The 20,092-nt window shown below is 42.8% G+C and overlaps 2 protein-coding genes across 6 annotated transcripts in view; both read left to right on the top strand.

Moving 5' to 3' along the window:
• The first annotated feature begins 447 nt into the window (after nucleotides 1–447).
• Nucleotides 448–3,694, top strand: LOC130692542 (quinone oxidoreductase-like). Of its 4 annotated transcripts, none has more exons than XM_057515674.2 (9): nucleotides 448–666; nucleotides 1,374–1,472; nucleotides 1,541–1,693; nucleotides 1,916–2,076; nucleotides 2,179–2,267; nucleotides 2,457–2,541; nucleotides 2,722–2,851; nucleotides 2,964–3,059; nucleotides 3,155–3,694. In XM_057515674.2, the coding sequence occupies exons 2-9, from the start codon at nucleotides 1,383–1,385 to the stop codon at nucleotides 3,320–3,322; spliced, it is 972 nt and encodes a 323-aa protein (XP_057371657.1). In that variant the 5' UTR covers nucleotides 448–666; nucleotides 1,374–1,382; the 3' UTR covers nucleotides 3,323–3,694. The 4 variants fall into 4 exon arrangements, with proteins under 4 accessions (XP_057371657.1, XP_057371656.1, XP_057371655.1 ...); XM_057515673.2 differs by lacking the exon at nucleotides 448–666 and adding an exon at nucleotides 1,059–1,281 and having other exon boundaries at nucleotides 1,541–1,697; nucleotides 1,920–2,076; XM_057515672.2 differs by lacking the exon at nucleotides 448–666 and adding an exon at nucleotides 1,060–1,281.
• A 599-nt stretch (nucleotides 3,695–4,293) lies between these two features.
• LOC130692514 (laminin subunit gamma-1-like) overlaps nucleotides 4,294–20,092 on the top strand; it is a 73,419-nt gene continuing 57,620 nt past the window's right edge. The window contains exons 1-14 of one of the 2 annotated variants that reach the window (XR_009422058.1): nucleotides 4,294–4,710; nucleotides 7,447–7,723; nucleotides 10,289–10,406; nucleotides 10,472–10,655; nucleotides 10,716–10,846; nucleotides 11,100–11,275; nucleotides 14,808–14,993; nucleotides 15,138–17,275; nucleotides 17,350–18,160; nucleotides 18,230–18,429; nucleotides 18,499–18,657; nucleotides 18,716–18,833; nucleotides 18,893–19,005; nucleotides 19,064–19,389. Coding sequence is in view for 1 of the 2 variants with exons in the window: in XM_057515625.2 (XP_057371608.1) it covers nucleotides 4,567–4,710; nucleotides 7,447–7,723; nucleotides 10,289–10,406; nucleotides 10,472–10,655; nucleotides 10,716–10,846; nucleotides 11,100–11,275; nucleotides 14,808–14,993; nucleotides 15,138–17,275; nucleotides 17,350–18,160; nucleotides 18,230–18,429; nucleotides 18,499–18,657; nucleotides 18,716–18,833; nucleotides 18,893–19,005; nucleotides 19,064–19,186 (4,878 nt within the window). In the remaining variant the exon portion in view is untranslated. Of the gene's footprint in view, nucleotides 4,711–7,446; nucleotides 7,724–10,288; nucleotides 10,407–10,471; nucleotides 10,656–10,715; nucleotides 10,847–11,099; nucleotides 11,276–14,807; nucleotides 14,994–15,137; nucleotides 17,276–17,349; nucleotides 18,161–18,229; nucleotides 18,430–18,498; nucleotides 18,658–18,715; nucleotides 18,834–18,892; nucleotides 19,006–19,063 lie in introns of both variants that reach the window. The other variant, XM_057515625.2, reaches the window with a different exon arrangement.

The following is a 20,092-nucleotide window of genomic DNA, read 5'->3' on the forward strand; positions in this document are numbered from 1 at the left end:
AACCAAAGTGTAACAGGAGAAAAACCTTTAGGTTTGTTCGTATGCCATCGTACAGTGAACCCAATGTACCAAGGACGAAAACGTTTTTCGACTCCATGGCGACTATCAATCATAAAAATGCGTTGTGAAAGTTCGTCGTATAAATTTATATGCGGAATCATCAACGATTTGTTGATTAATTCTCAAAATATTCATTTTTACAAAGTGTATTAACAGTAAAATCATTTTGGACTAATATGGATTGTCAAGTCTTCTAATCTCTATGAAAATAGGCATTATTTACACTTAGAGGATGCACATCGTGTTAACTAGGCATCGTTTTTCGTTCCTAATAAGGACAAAAGGAAAAAGAAAACGAAAATGTATGGGTAGAACAGAAGCTATAACATTAAAGCACTGGTGCTTCCCGACAGACTAATCCAAATTGTTCCTCGGTTGCGGGGTTGTGAAGAGAAAGTAGAACACCATGAGAACCGGCATGAAATCGTGAATTGAGCGGAACACATCGTCTGTGAGGGGAAAAAAGAAAGGCTATGAAATTCGATGTCCTATTTCTTCTTCCTCTGTGCTCTTCAACATTCACACTGCAACGTGCCAGCGAGGAATTAACAGGTCTTTCGTTCGACGTCCACCAGTTTCTATTCACTGTAATTCTCTGCAAAATCCGTAAGCCAATTTTTTTAATGAATTGTTTATTCACAGCCAACTAGACTACCATAGACTATTTTTTTTTAAATAGCTCTGGCATTTTCCTAAAACTAAAATTTTTCGTAAATCAAATTAAATGAACGCACAACAAGAAGAAAATATTTGAGCAAAACTCCGATTTCTAGGATTCTAGTACGCGCCCTAAATTCGTACAAAACCGATTTATACTGAACTAGTAGAAAGAGAAAAAAATACTTTTACGATCAAATCGTAGAATTATCTGTTTCATATCCAAATTTAAAAATAGAACATACTATTCCAAATCTGATCAAGATTATTTATATGCGAACTTTTATTGTATTGAACTTGAAGGCTCTCACTCCCTCTATGTCGTCTGAAGTTATGAGCACTTGTTGGCGTTGTTATTATCTGTGTCGATAAATAGTCATTAAACACTATACTTGCGATAGGAATTTGCACCCTGGCTCGTAGAGTTGATGAGAAGTGTTTCTTTGGAAGAGAAAGCCAGCGTTGTAGGCGAAACTGTAAATGACCAGAGAGCACTAGAAATATTGGGCTTTCGACCGTTTCCTATGTGTGTCAATGAACTCAAATTTTTTTTGTTTTATTAGGGTAATACGAAGTACGTAGAAAGTGGCTTAGCTACCTGACTGAATTCTGTGTTTTATAACGAACAAAATAATCATAATTTCAAATTATTTTAGGGTTTGGCAATGAAGGCTATACGAGTGCATACATTTGGAGGACCAGAGGTCTTGAAAGTTGAAACTGATGTTCCAATTCCTGTTCATACTGAGAGCCAGGTTGAATATACACTGAGCAAATCTGTAATATACATACAATTTTAAATAATGCTAAAATATGTATTTAGGTACTCATTCGGGTTGGCTCAGCTGGTGTAAATCCAGTTGACACCTACATTAGGATGGGATTATTTGCTCAGTTGCCAACCTTGCCTTACATTCCAGGCCGTGATGGTGCCGGGACTATAGAAAAAATTGGTTCTGAAGTTGACAACCTCAAGGTTGGTAACCATGATGATTGTTCCGTCAGACAGTGCCTTGCCAAGGGAATAGAATTTTGCAAAAACCAGAGGCTACAGAAGAAAATTAAGCCAACCACTGCTTAATTTGTGGTTATCTCTGACTGTTCTTATGCATTATTTTTTAAATAACATTTTTTTTCTAATTTTTGTTTTATTCCCTATTTTACATTTTTTTTATTCTCTTGGTTTTTGGTTGAATAGGTAGGAGATCGCATTTTCTTTTCCGGAGCCAGCGGCTCTTACGCTGAATACGTTGCTTGTGAATCGCATTCAGTGTTCCGACTGGCTGATCGCCTCTCCTTCGCCCAAGGGGCCGCTCTAGGTGTCCCTTACTTCACCGCGTATCGCGCTATATTTATCAAGTATAAAAGCCTGTCTACTTTCACTTTTTCTTTCATATTTTCATGGAAAATAGTGGTTAAATTCTTCTTTTTTTCTACTCCTTGTTTTGTTTTCCGTTGCAGAGGAAAGGCCAAGGCCGGTGATCGAGTGCTAGTACATGGAGCTAGCGGAGCTGTTGGTTTGGCCGCCTGTCAAATAGCTAAAGCGCACGGTAATGAGCGACAATAAAGTATCTTGTCTTAGCTCGGAAAAGACCACCTACCATTACCCAAGAAAAGCTTTTCTAAACAAAGTGGCGTCATTTTCACTAATGCATTCTTCGTGGAAAATGACTTGCGTTAACAGTTTTAAAACTTTTACGTTTTGTAACGTTTACTCTTTTTTTGTCCCATATTGTCAGGTATGACAGTTGTTGGAACGGCCGGCACACCCCAGGGGATGGAACTGGTAAAAAACAATGGAGCTCATCTGGTGTACAATCACAGGTATGGACACCACTTAACATTTTCCTCCCTTTCTCGACACTCGAATCAACTCATCTCCTGTCGGAACATACCTATTCACTCCCCAATTTCCGGAATGTGCGCCTCTCCTCTCTGTCGCTCACCCTTCTTCTCTTTTGTGAGCCAGCTTCTAATTCATCATCATCTTTTGTTTATTCACAGAGAAAAGGGGTATTTGGAACAAGCTGCCGAAGCGGTGGGCGGTGACGGCTTCGACGTTATTATCGAAAATGCATCAGACATCAATCTAGGTTCGGATTTGACCGTCATCGGTCCAGGTGCCCGTGTTGTGGTACGTTATCTAGGTCGGAAATCTGTTTACACATTTTATCTGACATCTCGTTTTGGTATTTCTTCATTTTTTTTTTTGGGGGGGGGGGGTTGGGTGATGGGGGGATATATAGATTGTGGGCAATCGAGGCAACGTCGAAATCAGCCCTCGCTTCCTGATGACAGAAGAGGCTTCTATCGTCGGATGCGCCCTTTTCAGATCGACTCCGGTATGGATAAAGCGAATGAATGATGGGGCTTTCAAAAATATGAAAAAAATGTAAAGAAAAAAGAAATTTTTTGTAAATATCTGAATCGTGTGCAGGAGGAGTGGCGTCAAACGGCCGCAGCTGTAGTGGCCGGCGTGGAAATGGGTTTCCTAACTCCGTTCATCGACAAAGAATACCCGATGGAGTCCGTTCAAGAGGCTCATGCCAACGTGCTCAGTCACGAAGGAGGATCTCGTGGCAAACTGGTCTTGACAATGACGTAGATGTCCTTTGCGAATGAAGAAGTAGAAAATTTTGTTTTCCTAAGCATGTTTACGTTTTTTGTTTCCTTTTTTCCTAAAAATTTTTCCGTCTTGAATGAACGCAGCCTTCAGATACATTGCCACTGTTTCTCGTCTCTTTTTACCTTTTTCTCAAATACTAGGTGTAATGGATCCGTCCCTTTTTTCTTTCAAAATTTTTACTTCTCTCTGTCTCTCTGAAAATGTATGATTCAGTCATGTGTGTGTACGTCTGAAGGCTTTGCTAAAGGAATGTTGCAACCAAAGGAATTCACTACCGTGAATCGTGCAAGTCTTTTTTCTGTCTCCCCCCCCGCCTCATCCCATATAAAGGATAGAAATATATTTCCCTCCCTATATAGAGTTTAACGAATCGATTTATAAAGTAGTCAGATGAAGTTTGTTGACGTTACTTTCGATCCAAGTCCATTGTCCACAAAAAGAGATTTTTCCTCCGAGTGTCGACTTAGACATTTGAATGAGACTTTAGCGTCTTGCGGTTTCATGCACCGATGGAGATGATAATGTCACGTGACATAAAAAGAAAAAAAGAATGCACTCACGAATGTTATACGCAACAAAAAAAAAAGGAAAATTTGCCAGGTGTTCACACGGACGTTTTTATACTTATGGCGTGAGCTCGCTGTGAAAACATCGTGAAAAACGGCTTTTTTCTTTCCTTTTCTTCTTCAGTAGAGACGAATACATTAGTACAATTGTTACGCAATATCGGAGGAAGACTGGAAAAATGGCACGAAGTAGTCATTTATGTGTGGGAAAGGAGAAAAAAAAAATAAAGAGTTTCAAATCCAATCGGGGGAGGAGCCCCCCATCCAAGATGTTGGTGGCCCGCGGGTAGGAACTTGGAACATAGAAATACGTGAGCAGCACAGCAGCGGTTTGTGACTCGACTGAGGGGGGAGGCAGCGCAGTCGACTCGAAGGGACAACGTTAAGCGGATCGCTCGTCGCCCCTTCCAAGTCTTCTACTGGGCCGACTAGAGGGCGGTTCAGTTGCTCTCCGACTCTCCGCTCCGACAGGTCCAGAGACGAGAAAGAAAAAGATCGGCTTTTGACCAAGCACCGGCTTTCGTTGGGTTCTGTGTTTTGGTTTTGGTTTTGCATCGTGAGGGGTTCAGTAGTGCGCGAATTATTTTTTCGCGAGGAAGATCATTCCTCTAGTCTGGTTCTCCTCTCTCCGCGCACATCGATCGTGTCGGAGTAAGGATGTGTGTCGTTCTGTTGCTGGCCTCGTTACTTCTCCTCGTGACCAGCCCGGCTGTGACCGGTCAGGCTCAGCTGATCGGTAGCGATGACGGCACCAATCAACAATCTGGTAATCGGTGCATCGACGAGGAACAGAATCCTCAGGTAAAAAAAAAACAAAATCCTACAATTTGTCAACTGTTATTCGCACCAATGACTTTGAAGATGTTTGTCAAGAACCATTTTTCGGTGTTGGGCAGGAGGGGGTGGGTCAGTAAAAAGGAGGGTCTTCATTAGTCGAGTGGCACTTGCACTATCGCACGCCTTGGGTATATACGGATGGTTTCTTTTCAATTTTTAAATGACAAACGTTTTTCTTTTTCTAGTATTTCTCTTATAGGGTTATCTTATTTCTTGTTCCCTTCCTTTTCTTTTCTCGCCCTCTTGGTGTGTCGAGGGCAGCTCCGTTTCCCTGAAGAAGTCCGCCAAATGCGAAATTGCCTCCCACAGCAAGTCCACCCTCTGTGGGAAACACATGGCACCATTTAAAAAAGCTCTCGTTTTTCGGCATTTTTGTCTTCTATCTCCTTCGACATGTTGGGGTGAAGCAGCCCATGAGAGACGCTATATTTATAAGAAGTCCCCGTCTCTTTCCCCGCATTTGAAAACGAAAAAACTCAAGTTCAAAGGTCGGAAGTTGTATGTGTGTCCCTCAGTTACTACTCCGAAATGAATTTTTTCCTCCCCCGTCGCTATATACCAGAGCAACACGCAAACACAAACCAACCCTCCACCGCTGCTGCTGTCGTCTCTTGCACTGAAAAAGCCTATGGTCGTGTGTTAGTGCTATATACAATCTGTGATGAGTTATTTACACAGATGTCTTCAATTGCGCCGGGGGACCCTATTTTTATGTCTATTCCTCTTCTTCGTCGCTCTTCTTGCGCCCTCGCTGTTTTTGTTGTTGTTATAAAAATCTTGTCGACAGTTCCTTTTTTTCTTTCCCCGTTCTTGGCTCATCTTCCCAGTCCTCACCGAGGGTGTCGGAACGTCGTTGTCGTTGCCGGTAAATTCTAATCGATTTCCCACATAAATAACCCGAAGAAAAGCCGTTCTTCCGCCACTATTAAAGACGAAGAAAAAAGAAAAAAAAATGTAAAATAATAAAAAATAGGGACGGGGGAAGGGTAAAGCCATACAATTCTTATAGCCGTTATTTTATAGTCATTCTTGACATGAACCACGAACATCTTCTGCTTTGTGTGATCAAGGGAAAGAGAGGAGAAAAAAAAAACGAATTCTTCTAAGGTTCATTTTTTCTCTTTTCCAACATAGAGAAGAACATTTAGGATATCTTGAGAATTGACCTGTGAACTCTTTGGCTGGGTTTTTCGTGTTGATGCATCGGCAATCTCTAAATAACACGCGAAGAAATTCAAGTGTCACTTTGAGTTAAGCAGACGAAAGGCGCATGTCTGGTTTTGATGAGATCCAGTTACCCGCAGACCCTCGCCATCCGAACGGAAGAGGGTAAATTATACTATGTATAGCCAAAAGAGTATTATCCGTTTTCCTTTTCTAGTTTTTTTTTTTCTTCTTAAACTCCTTTTTTCAGCTGTTCATCTTGGGTGGTTCACTCGCAACACTTTTTTTTTCCCACAGCTATTTCATATTTTCTGTTACATTTCCTCTTTTTCTTTTCTTAGTTTTTTTTTTTTTTTTTGTAATACTCCGTTTTTTTTCCTCTCTTTCTTTTGCTTCTGGCAAATGATAAACGAAACCTACCAGCATTAACGAGGCTCAATTAAAAAAATGCCAAGCAAAAAGCAACAAAAATGCAGTCACTGAAAAATTCGAATCAACTTTTCCCAAATGGATTCGATCGGAATCCGAACCAAACAAAAAATAAAATTACCGGTCTTACGAGATTTTCTCTCTTTGACTATTTTATGCGTGAGCGATCACGAAAGTGGTTCCCGATAAATCAAAATAAATAAAGAGAGAAAACAATTCGGGAAAACTAGTTTTTTCAGATATCTATGTATTTCACGCGTATAAGAGCAAACAAATGTAACGAAACGCGCTATGTGTAATGCATTCCAAAAAGAAAGAGATTGTTCACAAAATTATTTCCCCATCCCCCTTCCACGTTTTTTTTTCTTGATCGTGCGCAAGATTTTCCATGTCACGTTCGCCAGCAACTTTTCAGTCACGCATTCAGAAACAAACTTGAAGTCTTGAATCCTTATCAAAAACAGTCTGGCATACCGCTAGCGTATACAAATAATCGCCTCAATGAGGCCCTCATCGCGACTTCACGTTTGATTCGATCCTTTTTATTCTTAGCGAAATGAGTCGCTTATGCAAAACTGAGGTTTTCTTGCTCGCGCATTTTTTTTCCTTCTTCGTCTGATAAAACGACAATCAAAAATAGCAAATTGGAGGTGTCCGGTGAAATGGGTCTTATTGGCCATACGTCGTTTTTTAGTTTGATGGATTTACGCAAGACGGACCATTTCATAGTTTTATGGAGAACTCGGCGAACAATAACTAGCGATGTATGCAAATGAAGCGGGCCATCAAACCAGACGGGGCCTCTGACGTTAAGCTGCGGCGGCATCCCGCGCGCCTGCTTGCTTACCTTTCTGGGAAAGAACAAAATATCTTGGCCAAATTCAAATTTGTTCTTTTTAATCGGACAATGTTTGGTGGCCATTGACTTCAGTTAGCCACGGGGTGATTGCATGTCCATCCTTGGACATCACTGCAGTTCAGACTTGCAAACGATGATGATGAGTTCCACCCAACCAGTATCCGATATCCTTTTTCTTTTTTCGTTTTTGATGTTTCTACGTCAATAGGTGAAATTCTTTCAACTCATTTATGTCTTGATTTTTGTAGCGATGCATTCCGGACTTCGTGAACGCGGCTTTCAACGGACGAGTGGAAGCCACCAACACTTGCGGCTTGTACGGACCAAGCGAGTTCTGCACGCAGACGGGCGCCAAAGGACCTGAGAAGTCGTGCGACATTTGCGACGCGCGCGTTGACTACCTGGCCCATCCCGCCGACTGGTTGACCGACTTTAACAATAACGACAACATCACCTGGTGGCAATCTGACACGATGCTCGAGGGCATCCAGTATCCGACCCAAGTCAATCTGACGCTCAATCTACGTAAGTCATTTCAGTTGATCTCAGTAGATTTCTTTTTAGAGTCATAATTGATTCGCCAAGACCCCCTACCTTACAAACAAGTGACTGTGCTGGTCTGAGCTAATGCGTAATGAGTCGCCGTCACTCTCTCTCGTTACGCCGATGGTGCGTGTTGTTGCTTGTTTCGTCGGCTAATGACTTTTTGGCGCCTCCTGGTAAGGAACCAGAGAGAAAAGACCGCCGGCTTCTACGTAGCACTATAAACAAAATGAGAAAATCAACATGAAAAAAAAAGAATTACTGGCGACCTCCAAGAGAGTCCGACACGCCGAATCAAATTTGCATGCATATGAAAAGCAAACTCTATGGTTAAACCGAACAAGACAGCTTACATGTATCTCGGCTATCAGCGATGCTCTATTTTACCCTTCCCTGAGTCCTTCCGGCTTTATCTGGCAGTCATCGAGTCTTGAAATGAGAACGGGCACAAAATTCGATCTTTTTTTTCTTTAACATTCTCAAAGAGGAGAATTCTGTCAAATGAAAAACAGTTGAACATTTTTAACGACCCTCTAGCATTGATCCTGTGAGCAAAATAGAGGGCTCCGTTGATATGCAGCAGGTCAGAAGTAATTCGAGATGAAACACATGTGGCTCCACTCAAGACTAGTTTCGCTATAGACTCTGATCTTCCTCACTTGTCTTCCCCCCTACATAATTTTAAACATAAAATGTTGAAAGTTTTCTTCAAGAAGAAATTTTATTTAAATATTCCGCGTCATACACAGTAGCAATTTTCATGGCACTGTGGGTGGGGATGATGGCTATCCTTCTTCACAATTGTATAGCACAGAACGAAGTTGAATACTGTATTCTGGGCGTCCAGAGTTCACGAATCTGCGAGAAAGTCTGGGGACAATTGAAGATACAGGACACAACAAAAATTTATGCCAACCCACACTTTGTATGCGCGACGCTTCGTGCCGAGACGGCGGCGACTCCCGCGGTCGTCGTCTTGTCAACTGACACGAGGAATTTTCGTCCTTTGTAGCTCGGAGGAGAGAAACAGAAACAAGGAGAGAGAGAGCAATAATTTCTAGCTGCCATCATGTCCGCTTTTTATTCTTTAAAGAACATTTAAAAAAAAACAAAATTCACCTTTCTATTCTTTTTTCCAGCGAACAGCAGAAGTGACAAAGGCTTATAGGAAAATATGGGGAAAAAAAAAGAAAAAAACTATTAATTATATACTCGTAACTCTTGGGGGTTGCTGTTTGAGCTGCCGTTGCCGCTCTGAGCTTGATTAGTGTCGAATCACGACCGTGCACGTTAAAGAATGCGCAGGTACTCGTTTACATGGCTTCGCGTGTGTCCCTTTCTTCTTTGTTTAGCCCCCATATACATTACCTTTAACCTTTGAGATATTCTTTCATCCTCGTCCTCCCTAACCCTTAAAAAAAGAAGAAAGAAGATAACCATTATGATTCCAGTCGACCAGGTGTCTGTCCGTGTGTTCAACACAACCTGATCGTATAACACAGAAATTCTTTTTCTTTTCCAACTTTAACAAATCCGTTTTTTTTTTCAGAATAGAAATAACTATACAGCCCATAAAATTGCAAAAAGGAGGTCGCACCGTATAATAATCTCTTTTGTTCTTATGGGTGGTCAGCCGAATGTCTTTCGCTTGTTCATCTTTTTTCCTCTTTTTGTTTTATTTTTCTTTATGGCTATTTCCATAAAATAACTGGGAAATAAAAACTGCTAGACGCATGAATTAAATGTCAGCTCTTAACATTTTTTTTTGAGACAGGAAACCTGCACCGAGTGATGTGATTAGAACGAAAAGGCATCAAACGATATTCTTTAGCCGCAAGTGAAAAGCTTTTCTGTTTGAGTAGACGGGTTTATTTTGCAATATGTTTAGACATGACTAAATGTTTGTAAAGAGTTGTGTGCACGCGAAAAAGTAACAAAACAAGACGCTTTAAAGAAATGCAGAGCCTGCGGGAAAAGCAGACGCTTAGAGCCGCCTTAGCACCAGCCCTCTATATGGGTAGATTTGTTTATTAGTTTAGTCTACGGCCTTCGTCGTATTCTTCTATTAGAAAAATGTTTAGCTTCAAACTTTTCTTCCTTCCTTGTCTTATCTACTCGTTGCGTCTATCGATGGTCAAGCTCCTTCGGCTTGTTATAGACGGGCCAGGCACCAGCAAGTCGGTCGAGTGCGAGAAACTTTTGACAGCAGTCGATCTGTTTTGTTGGGAAAAAAAATATAAATTGAAAAGGAGGATCAGAGACAAACGAAAGAAAAAAGAAACTACGTTGGTTTCTACGGAGTATATAATCGACTGTTTGTTTGAGATAATGAGACATAGAGAGCAAAGGGAAACGACAAAAATTTATTTTAGATGGGCGGTAATAGCTGGGAGTGATTAGTCTTCCCGACAATCATTCACTGATAAAGAGTAGAACTTCCGGTGTCATCTTGTTTCGCCTTAAGCTCTTGCGCATTTCGTTTTTAAACTTTGGCTACAATTTTAAGCAAATTAAATTACATTTTCACGTTCTTTTTTCGTTTAACAGGAAAAGCTTTCGATATTACGTACATCCGTGTCAAGTTTCAATCTCCGCGCCCAGAGAGTTTCGCCCTCTACAAGCGGACATCAGAAGATGGTCCTTGGCTACCCTATCAGTTTTACAGGTCGGTCGCTAGATGGCTGTTGACCCTAAGTGACTCCATTTTTAAAACTCTTCTCATGTTTACAGTGCGACTTGCCGTGATACATACGGTCTGCCCGACAGCAACTTCGTTCGAAGAGATGATGAAAAACGTGCCCTTTGCACGTCTGAATTCTCTGATATTTCGCCTCTTACTGGAGGAAATGTTGCCTTTTCGACATTGGAGGGAAGGCCGTCTGCCTATAACTTTGACGAAAGCAAAGAACTTCAGGTATTGGAGACAAGAAACATAAACAAAAATTGATTTTAAAACGTATTGAACGTATGACAGGAATTTGTTACTGCTACTGATATCAGGATTACTCTGGACCGTTTAAACACCTTTGGTGATGAAGTCTTTGGTGACCCCAAAGTACTCAAATCTTACTTTTACGCCATCTCTGATTTTGCTGTTGGTGGCAGGTAAGCTGTACTAATATTCATTCTTTTCCTATTCATACTACTTGAGTTGAATAACTGCTGACAGTTGAAATGACTGTGATTTCTCATCGTTATCAAAAGTGCTTTATTTTCATGTCTGGAAAAAAAGGTGTAATTTTGTGTTCAAAGTTTGAAAAACAAGCATGTGATAACAGTTTATGCACAAAGAAAAGCAGTTGAAAGGCTAGTAATGAGTATTCTTCATCTTTCTAATGTTTTCTTATTATGCCGACAGGTGCAAGTGCAACGGTCACGCCTCCGAGTGCGTGCCAAGTGCGTCGCAAGATGGCAGCTACTTGGTTTGCCGCTGCGAGCACAACACGGCCGGTCGCGACTGCCAAGAATGCCTCCCTTTCTATAATGACCGTCCATGGGCCCGCGCCACCGCCGACGATGCCAATGAATGCCTTCGTAAGTCAAACGTGTTCATTTATCTCTCTCCACATTATGCGTCGTCGAAACAGTCTCTGCGTTTAGCATACTGCTCTACCCCTCGTCTTTAGAAACAGAGCTTCTCATTATACATTCAATAAGGTAAAAAGGGGAATGTGGAGGGGGTAGGGTTGGCCTGACAAAGCCTGTGATCAACAGACTGATGATACGTCTTCGTCACCTTTCGATGGAACTGATTCCAAGGGACACAACTCCATGCCCGGAATTGGAAAGACGAACCAAGCCTCTCGATAAGAGCCTTCGTTTTATTTATTTTTTAAATTGTTCTCAATAATTTTCGTCGGGAAAAAACTTAAGTTTCACATCATTAATCCATAAGGCGTTGTCTTGTATAGGGCGTCTTCATCACAGTCGGTGAAGAAAAAGGGGAAAAACGAGAAAAAGAGGCAAGAAGTTGAAAGATTACCTCAGCGGCTGCCAACGCCCTGACGGTTTCATACGATTCCTTTTTTTTCTTTTTTGGATGTTATAATCTTAAACTTTTTGTTTTTTGGCTTACCCGTTTCCTTGATATTTGTAGACATCCCCAACTGTGCACACTGCGCAGCACTGACTTTATCAGGAAAGCTCCCGAAAATTTTCCAGGTAGCCACTGCCGCTGGTTTTATTTGACCCCCCAAAAAGGGTCAACGTTTTATTGAAACTATGGATTCTTCTTCGGCCTAATTCTTTGTATCCCAAAGGTAGACCGACTCTATAAATCCTTCTTAGCGGCCTCATTAAATTTACTACATGTGATGCTACAGAACAACTGTGGTTTGTTTTCGTCGCAGGATCCGTTACTACTTCGGCGGCATTTAGAAATTATATTTGGGGTATTGCCTTCAAATCCGACGACGTAATCCAGCCAAATCCGGGTTTCGTTTGTCCCTCCAGTGCTGATTTTATCGTATAGGTGTTAGAAGTCCGGGATCTCTCCGCCGATGCCAAATGTTGGTGTATTGATTGGGTAATGTTTTCCTTCAGGTGAATTGGCGGTAATGCTAAAGCAAACTGCGGTTCCGCCTTTTTTCGTCGAAGTTTCTTGAAGAAGCCATCAACAATTCACCGAGATCTCTTGTTCACTGAATTTGAGGAAGGTTTCTTTTAATGCTAGGTCATCCGTTGTTGACTAACCCTGGGCGGTTGCGTTTGTTTTGTCGTGCGCAGTCCAATAATCAAGACGCCAACACAACCCGCCGAGTCACGAGACCATCCAGCGGTTAGACTAAGAAATCTAGTTTTTTTTTTCTTTTGTAGTTTAAAAATTCCTTTTAAAGAAGGTAGCTGTCAAATGAATTGAAATTTCTGCCTTTGACGGAGCGAGAATCTTCCAGTGGGGGTCAAGTCTTCTTACCTGACGTTGAAGAAAAGCTATTACGTAGCAATTTCCCGGTGCTTTCACTTGGGCGGACGTTGTCCACACCCCGTCCTTTCGGCTGAGAAGACGAAGGTGGAAGAAAAAGGGGGGTTTTGAAGTCGGGGATTGTTTCTGTTTTTGAATATTTTACACGACTGTTTAATGGCTATCCCCTTACCTTGACGTACGGAGTATCGAGGAATGAAAAGGGTCGAAAGATAAGGTTACATTTAAACATCTTCGCGGAGAAGCATTCCTCGTCTTGTTTTTCTTCTTCTGATTTTGATTGATTCGGACCAATTATCTCAACAACTGGATCGACGGTAGTATCTTTCGGTCTCTTATCCATCTCTCTTTGGAACTCATCAGGACGCTGATGGAATGCTTTCGAGATTTCAAACTTTGAATGACTTAGACCACCTGGGGAAAGTGATGAATGGTATCCGGCCCTCCTCTCTCTCCCCCCTCTAAAAAAGAAAGGAAAAAAGAACTCCTCGTCAACAACAACCCCCCCTCTCTCGTTCTCTAACCTTTTCTCTTTTTTTTCCATTTCTTTTTCTCAAAGCGAAACAAAACGCTTTTAATGAACCGACTCGAATGACGCCATTGCAATCTGAACGCGCAATCGCGCAATTCCTTTTCCGTATTTATTTATTTATTTTTTTGTATTCTCTCACTCTGCCCGAACTCGTGTCGACATTTCGGGCCTTTGTTCAAAATACTCGACAAAACCATGTGTGCACAAGAGCTTTATTCACCTGGTATCCAATGGTTATAAGTGGAAGCGGCCGGTAAGGTTGTAGCTTCAGTCGCGGACGAGACACCGTACAGAACGCACTTGTGACCTTTCCTCCAAAAGACATTCAAATTGCTTGTTTTTGTTCCTTCGGCCGTGAACGTAACTTCGAATGGATCCGTGAACCATTTCTAACGTGAAAATAATTGGCGGCTCATGTTAGCAAACAATAGGAATAAAACTACAAGATTAAAATGGGTCGGCACTTTTGCTTAATGACCGTAATCTTCTTGTTCGTGAGTTTAGTATTGCAAACAGTTTTAGCGACATCGTGGGATGGCAAAACGCCATGGTTCACTGGTTCCTGTAAGCTATTACACTGTCGTTCATTTTTAAAAACGCTATAGCTGTCTAGCTACTTTTTTTTGTTAGTTTTTTGTAGTTAAGCTCTCATCCAACGATTTTTTGTTTCAAAACGGGAGGCTGTGTTCTAGGAAAAGGCTCGAAATAAGTTGGCTCGACATGTGAATGGAGTAGTTTGTTTTCGTTTTTTTTTTTTTAACAAAAAAGAAAAGAGGCTTCCCTTTCTGTGAAGATTTGAAGCGCATCTTTTTCAACTGTTTGCAACGAAAAAAAAACCAATCGCAGTATAGTAAAGGGCAGCCGTAAAAGCTCGTGTTTTACAGCCGCTTGTACGCTGTGCACTCTGAAGGGAGGACAGGCCCAAGGGCAACTTCAATAACTTTTGAGTTCCAAAACGACAATCTTCCCTTTAAAGAATTTCTAATGGAATTTACCAAAAAAAGAAAAAAAAAACAACCCCGAAATATGGGCAAAGACAAAGAGGGACCAACTGCATTTTTGTTTAGTTTTTTTTTTTTTTCGTTTTAGTCAAACTTTCTTCTATGGGAACAAACAAAAGAGTCTCTAAGTTGTTTTTCCGTTTTAAAAAGAGATGAAAAGTATGCCTTTATTTGATTATACCAACATTCTCGTCGATGGAACAACAGGACATATTCTTCTTTAGAATCGTGCAAGGCGGAGGCAAGCAACACCCTACTCTCATTACCGATTCCGAATGGTGTATTGTCTCCATAGCGCTCACGCTGGAGGATGTTTCCAACATTTGAATTTTATACGGTTAGGGTGTGCGTTGAAACGGGCGGGACCCGCCTTAGCACGCCATTTCTGATGGGAATGGTGCGTGTGTTTCTACTAATTACTGTGTACTATACTTCACTCCGTAGCCGTTTTCTTTTGTTTTTGTTCCCTAGCTCGTACATTTTGTAAGGTTGGTTTAGCCGATGACACCATCCAGGTGTCGACCTTTTGTCCGCCGCTTTTAGAGGAAGCAACGCAGCGATGATTAACCTTTACTCATTCTTACTCTCCATTTTTTTACGTCTGTTACGCAGCTTGCAATTGTAATGGATTCTCCAGCCGATGTTACTTTGATCAAGCACTCTTCGACAGCACCGGTCATGGCGGCCATTGTCTTGACTGTACGGCGAATCGCGACGGACCAAATTGTGAACGTTGTCGGGAACAGTTTTACCAACGGGAAGATAATTATTGCGTCCCCTGCAATTGCGATGAGACAGGTAATCAATCATCCACACCTAAGTTCATTAGCACACTGTAATCCAATTAAAAAGATGACCGGCCTCATCACATCAAGAAACCAACTATAGATAAGAACATGAGATTAATTGCCTTTTTCGTTTCTTGTTTCGTTCATAATTAAGGTTCACGAAGCCTGCAGTGTAATCGCGAAGGCAAATGTTCGTGCAAACCGGGCGTGACTGGCGACAAGTGCGACCGATGTGAGGAAAACTTTTTCGATTTCGGCCCGCAAGGTTGCCGGCCTTGTGGTTGCAGCGTGGCCGGCAGCTTGAATGGCCAGCCCCGATGCGATTCCGAAACGGGCAGTTGTTCGTGCAAAGATAACGTGGAAGGCCAACGCTGTGACCGTGCCAAACCTGGCTACTTCAATTTGGACGCTGAAAATCTTTTCGGTGCCACTCCGTGTTTCTGTTATGGCCATTCATCTGTTTGCAGATCGGCTACCGGCTATGCCCGCGGGTTGACTGAGAGTGTTTTTGCCCGTTCTGATGAAAAATGGACGGCCTTAGAACAACCTGGAAATCGGCCAATCACATTAGCTTACAATTCGTTGCTGGGCAACATCGGAGTCAGCGCACCCGGCCGTGATGCCGTCGTCTTTTCGGCTCCTGAGCGTTACCTGCATGACCAACGGACGAGTTATAATCAACAACTTCACTTCACCTTGCGAACCAACGAAGCTGGAGCCCGTGCTACTATCGACGACGTCCTCCTGGAAGGATCGGGACTGACCATTTCTCAACCCATTTTTGGTCAAGGCAATCAATTACCATCCACCCAAAATCAAGTCTACTCCTTTAGACTACACGAACATCCGGATTACGGCTGGAACCCACGCCTTTCGTCTCGCGATTTTATCAGCGTCTTGGCCAACTTGACTGCCATTAGAATTCGTGGTACTTACACTCCCCGTGGCTCGGGCTACTTGGATGACGTCAAACTGGAAACGGCTCGTCGTGGAGGTAGCGGTGCACCTGCCAACTGGATCGAACGCTGCAATTGCCCAGAAGGTTACGTCGGACAGTTCTGCGAGTCTTGCGCTCCAGGTTTCCGACACGAACCGGCGAATGGCGGTCCATTTGCTCGCTGTGTTCCCTGCAATTGTAACGGACATGCCGACATTTGTGACGCGGAAAGCGGGCGCTGCATTTGCCAGCATAACACAGCCGGCGATAATTGCGAGCGTTGCGCCCGCGGTTTCTATGGTAACGCGCTACAAGGATCTCCCAATGATTGCCAAGCCTGTCCGTGCCCTAACGGAGGAGCTTGTATTGAATTGGCTGACGAGACTGTCGTCTGTCTGGAATGTCCAGTCGGTTATGCTGGGCCGAGATGCGAATTATGTAGCGATGGTTATTTTGGCGATCCAGAGGGCCGCTTCGGCCAGCGTCGACCTTGCCAGCCTTGCGACTGTAACGGAAATGTCGATCCTAACGCCGTGGGCAACTGTAACCGAACGTCGGGTGAATGTCTCAAGTGTATTTACAACACGGCCGGTTATCGATGCGACTCTTGCTTGCCCGGCTTCTTTGGCGATGCTTTAGCTCTCAACAAAGGCGATTGCCGGACTTGCCAATGTCTCCGTCGTGGTACTTTGCAGCTGCCATCCGGCACGAATCAGTGTGACCAAGTCAGCGGCCAGTGCGATTGTAAGCCAAACGTTGTGGGCAACAACTGCGACCGTTGCCAGGACGGTTTCTTCGACTTGGAGAGTGGAAACGGATGTCAGACATGTAACTGCGATCCAGTTGGTTCTCTTAACCGCACCTGTAATGTCCGAAGCGGCCAGTGCTTCTGTCGGCCCGGAGTAGTAGGATTACGATGCGATTCTTGCGCTCCAAACCAATATGGATTCTCTTACCAAGGATGCAAAGCATGTGAATGCGACACTATCGGATCCCTGTCACTTCAGTGTGACGATCCGGATGGACAATGTCGTTGCAGGGATAACGTCGAAGGCCGTCGCTGCGACCGTTGCAAGGAGAACAAGCACGATCGTGAAGCTGGCTGCAAGGACTGCCCACCTTGCTATAATTTGGTCCAAGAGGCTGTCGATCAACACCGAGCTAAATTGACAGATCTGGCGTCTCTATTGGAACGCATCATCTCCAATCCCACCGTCATCGCAGATCTTGATTTCGATCGAAAATTGGCCGAGGTCCAAGATAGAGTCGACCAACTTTGGGTCGACGCCAAGATGCAAAGTGGCGGCGACAAAAGCATTAGCCTCCAACTGGAAGAGTTGAAGAACAGATTAAAGGTAAATTACATTTGAAAAAAAAATATTACGTTTTGTGATTTTTCTCACTTGGATTTGTTTTTATGATTTTGCAGCAAGTTCAGATAATGATCGGTGAAATCGAAATGAGGACACAGAGTTCACGACGTGCCACTGCGGCTGGAATTGGTAATTTAACTGTGGCCGAAGCCGCAGTCGAACGAGCTCGAGAATCTCTGAAAGCCGCTCAACGCTATTTGGAGACAGAAGGATCTGATGCTCTTCAACGGGCAATCCAGCGTTCAGAAAAATTTGGCCAGCAAAGTGAGCGCATGTCACAGATCGCCCGTGATGCACGTCAAGCAGCCGACCAGCTTGACGAGGCTGCAGTGTTGATAGAGTCAACAGCTCAGGAGGCCCTCAACACTTCCAGTAATGCTTATCAGTTGGCTCGAGAAGCCGTCGACCAGCAAAAGAATACGACCGAAGAAATTGGTGGACTTCGTAGGGAGCTGACAATTACTGAACAGACACTCGCCAGAACCCAGGCTATGGCTAAAGAGGCTCTCACGAATGCCCAATCGGCTTACACTGAAGCGCTTAGTCTACTGGGCGACGCCTACAATTTGGTTGTTCCTAATGTTGAATGGCAATTCATGAAGCGACAAGCTGCTCAACATTCAGACGAAGCGCGCCGTATCAAAGCGGAAGCCGATCAGCTTACGGCTGAGAATTCCAACATGTTGGATGAAGTCAGCGACCAAATTATTGGAGCTGGTGACGTGCTGGCCAAAGGAGTTGCACAGCAACAAATTGCTGATGAACTACTGGCAGATGCCGATGTTGCCTTAGGAAGGTCCCAGGAAGCCGTCTCGTTGGGTGACAAAACTCTTCAAGAGGCTCAAAAAACATTGGAAACCCTAGAAGGTATCTTTATTGGTTGACACGTTAGGAAACTAGGAGACATTAACGATATTGTGTGGTCGATTTCAATAGGTTTTGATTCGCTGGTTCAGGAGAGCAAAGAAAAAGCTCGCGATGCGCTGGGTCAAGTTGGCGAAATTAAGAATCTGATTGAACAGGCAGAAGAGAGGACCCGAGAAGCACAAAATGCACTGGCTGGCGCAGAGTCCGATGCTAGAGTGGCCCGTGATTCAGCAAACCAGGCACAAGAACATGCAGAACAAGCGTCAAAGGTATATCTATTGATTTTAGACTATTTTCCGCAGTTCTCAGAAATTTTGGAGGTGATTTTTTTTTTACAGGACGCTGTATTGATTCGTCAAGGAGCATCAGAAACACGTGATAAAGCCGGTCAACTCAAAGATACAGCCGAAAGTCTTACATCTAGTGTGGCAGATACGGCTAACCGAATGAGAACTTTGGAAGCCGAGGCTGCCGAAGATCAAGGTCTCGCCAAAGAGGTAATGTGGCATGAGCAATATCGTTTTCGAAACGTTTCACGTAATTGTGTTGCTACAGGCTTTGGAGAAGGCTAATCAAGCAAAGAGCATTTCTGCCGATTCGACTGTTAAAGTTCGTGAAGCTATTAGCGCAGTCAATGAAATACTTATTTCGCTTTACAATATGGGAAACATAGGTAATTGTTAATCCTTCATTTATTTAGTCCGTGGGTAATTGCAATCTTGGATCTTTTAGATACTGCGGCTTTGGATGAGTTGGAGCGCAAGTTGATCTCTGCTGAACGTGATTTTACCGAATCTGATATCGAACGGCGCATTGAAGAGATGCGAACAGCCCGAGTCACCCAGGTGAGAATCCGTTGAAACTTAAGCAAAGCTATCTGGAAATAATTTTTGTCATATCTAGAATCAATGGGTACGAGACTACGAAGAAGAGTTAGCACGCCTTCGACTAGAGGTTGATAACGTAGAGGCCATCAAGGAGGCTCTACCTGAAGGCTGTTGGAAGAGACTGAAATTGGAACCCTAAACGACAGATGATTCCATTTGTTGTCAGAATCACAACAAACAATTTTTCCCCGATTTTAAACTAATTTTTTAAACCATAAATTTGGCAGAAATCACAACAATTTTTATCCAGGGAAAGATTTACATGGGGACAAAACTATCGCCTAGCTCGTTACGTATATAAAATCGACTGGGCACTTAGTCAAACACCATAAAAACCACTATGTTCATGAGTTCAGACATTAGGGAGCTTAAAATGAAAAGTTCACTTTACATTATTTTAGAATTTGTTTAGTTTTTCCGATCCCATATCTTTTCACAGTTTCTAATTTGGCGGGACGTTCCCATTTTTTTTCCCTTTCATTTTTTGTTTTTGTTTTTCACAGCATTACCGTGCTTCCCTCTCCAGAATGCCGTTAATGTCGCAAGTGCCTGTTTGATACAACTATTCGTCATGTGCCAAATGATTCCTCTTCCTTTTATCTTGCTGCATGATCGACCACAGAAAAGAAAAGTGTGTGTAGCCATTGCCTAGGATTTTCAATCGAAATTCTTGTCTGAGAATTTTTTAACGAATGTAGTTTAAAATTGCACCGAGGGATTCTCTTTGATGAATGCCAAAGACGGACGTGCTTGTTTCCCACTCGTCATTTTTCTTACAAACATGCCGTTTATTTGTCGACGTTGAAATGTCTAATGGCCAGCGAAAACGTTGTAATGGACAATGGATCGATAACTCGAAATTTCTTGGAGAAAAAAGAAAAATATTATGTCTTTATTCCAATTTTTTTTTCAGGCTCCCTCCCCATTTATGTGTTTCCGTCTCGTACAGAGACAAAACTCCCTTTCTGTAAAATACCTTTTCTGAAAAGCCATGTTTGCACTCACTGCCGCTGTTTTTTGACTCAATACATGACCATTTAAGTGA

Source organism: Daphnia carinata, chromosome 1 (assembly GCF_022539665.2).
Source record: "Daphnia carinata strain CSIRO-1 chromosome 1, CSIRO_AGI_Dcar_HiC_V3, whole genome shotgun sequence".
In the NCBI taxonomy this organism is placed as follows: Eukaryota; Metazoa; Arthropoda; class Branchiopoda; order Diplostraca; family Daphniidae; genus Daphnia; species Daphnia carinata.

Bases quoted from the DNA above. Each gene is read 5' to 3' on its own strand.
- LOC130692542 (XM_057515673.2), top strand. From the start codon at position 1,252: ATGAACTCAAATTTTTTTTGTTTTATTAGG. The intron at 1,282-1,373 runs GTAATACGAAGT...AAATTATTTTAG, and splicing joins ATTTTTTTTGTTTTATTAGG to GGTTTGGCAATGAAGGCTAT. The intron at 1,473-1,540 runs GTTGAATATACA...ATATGTATTTAG, and splicing joins CTGTTCATACTGAGAGCCAG to GTACTCATTCGGGTTGGCTC.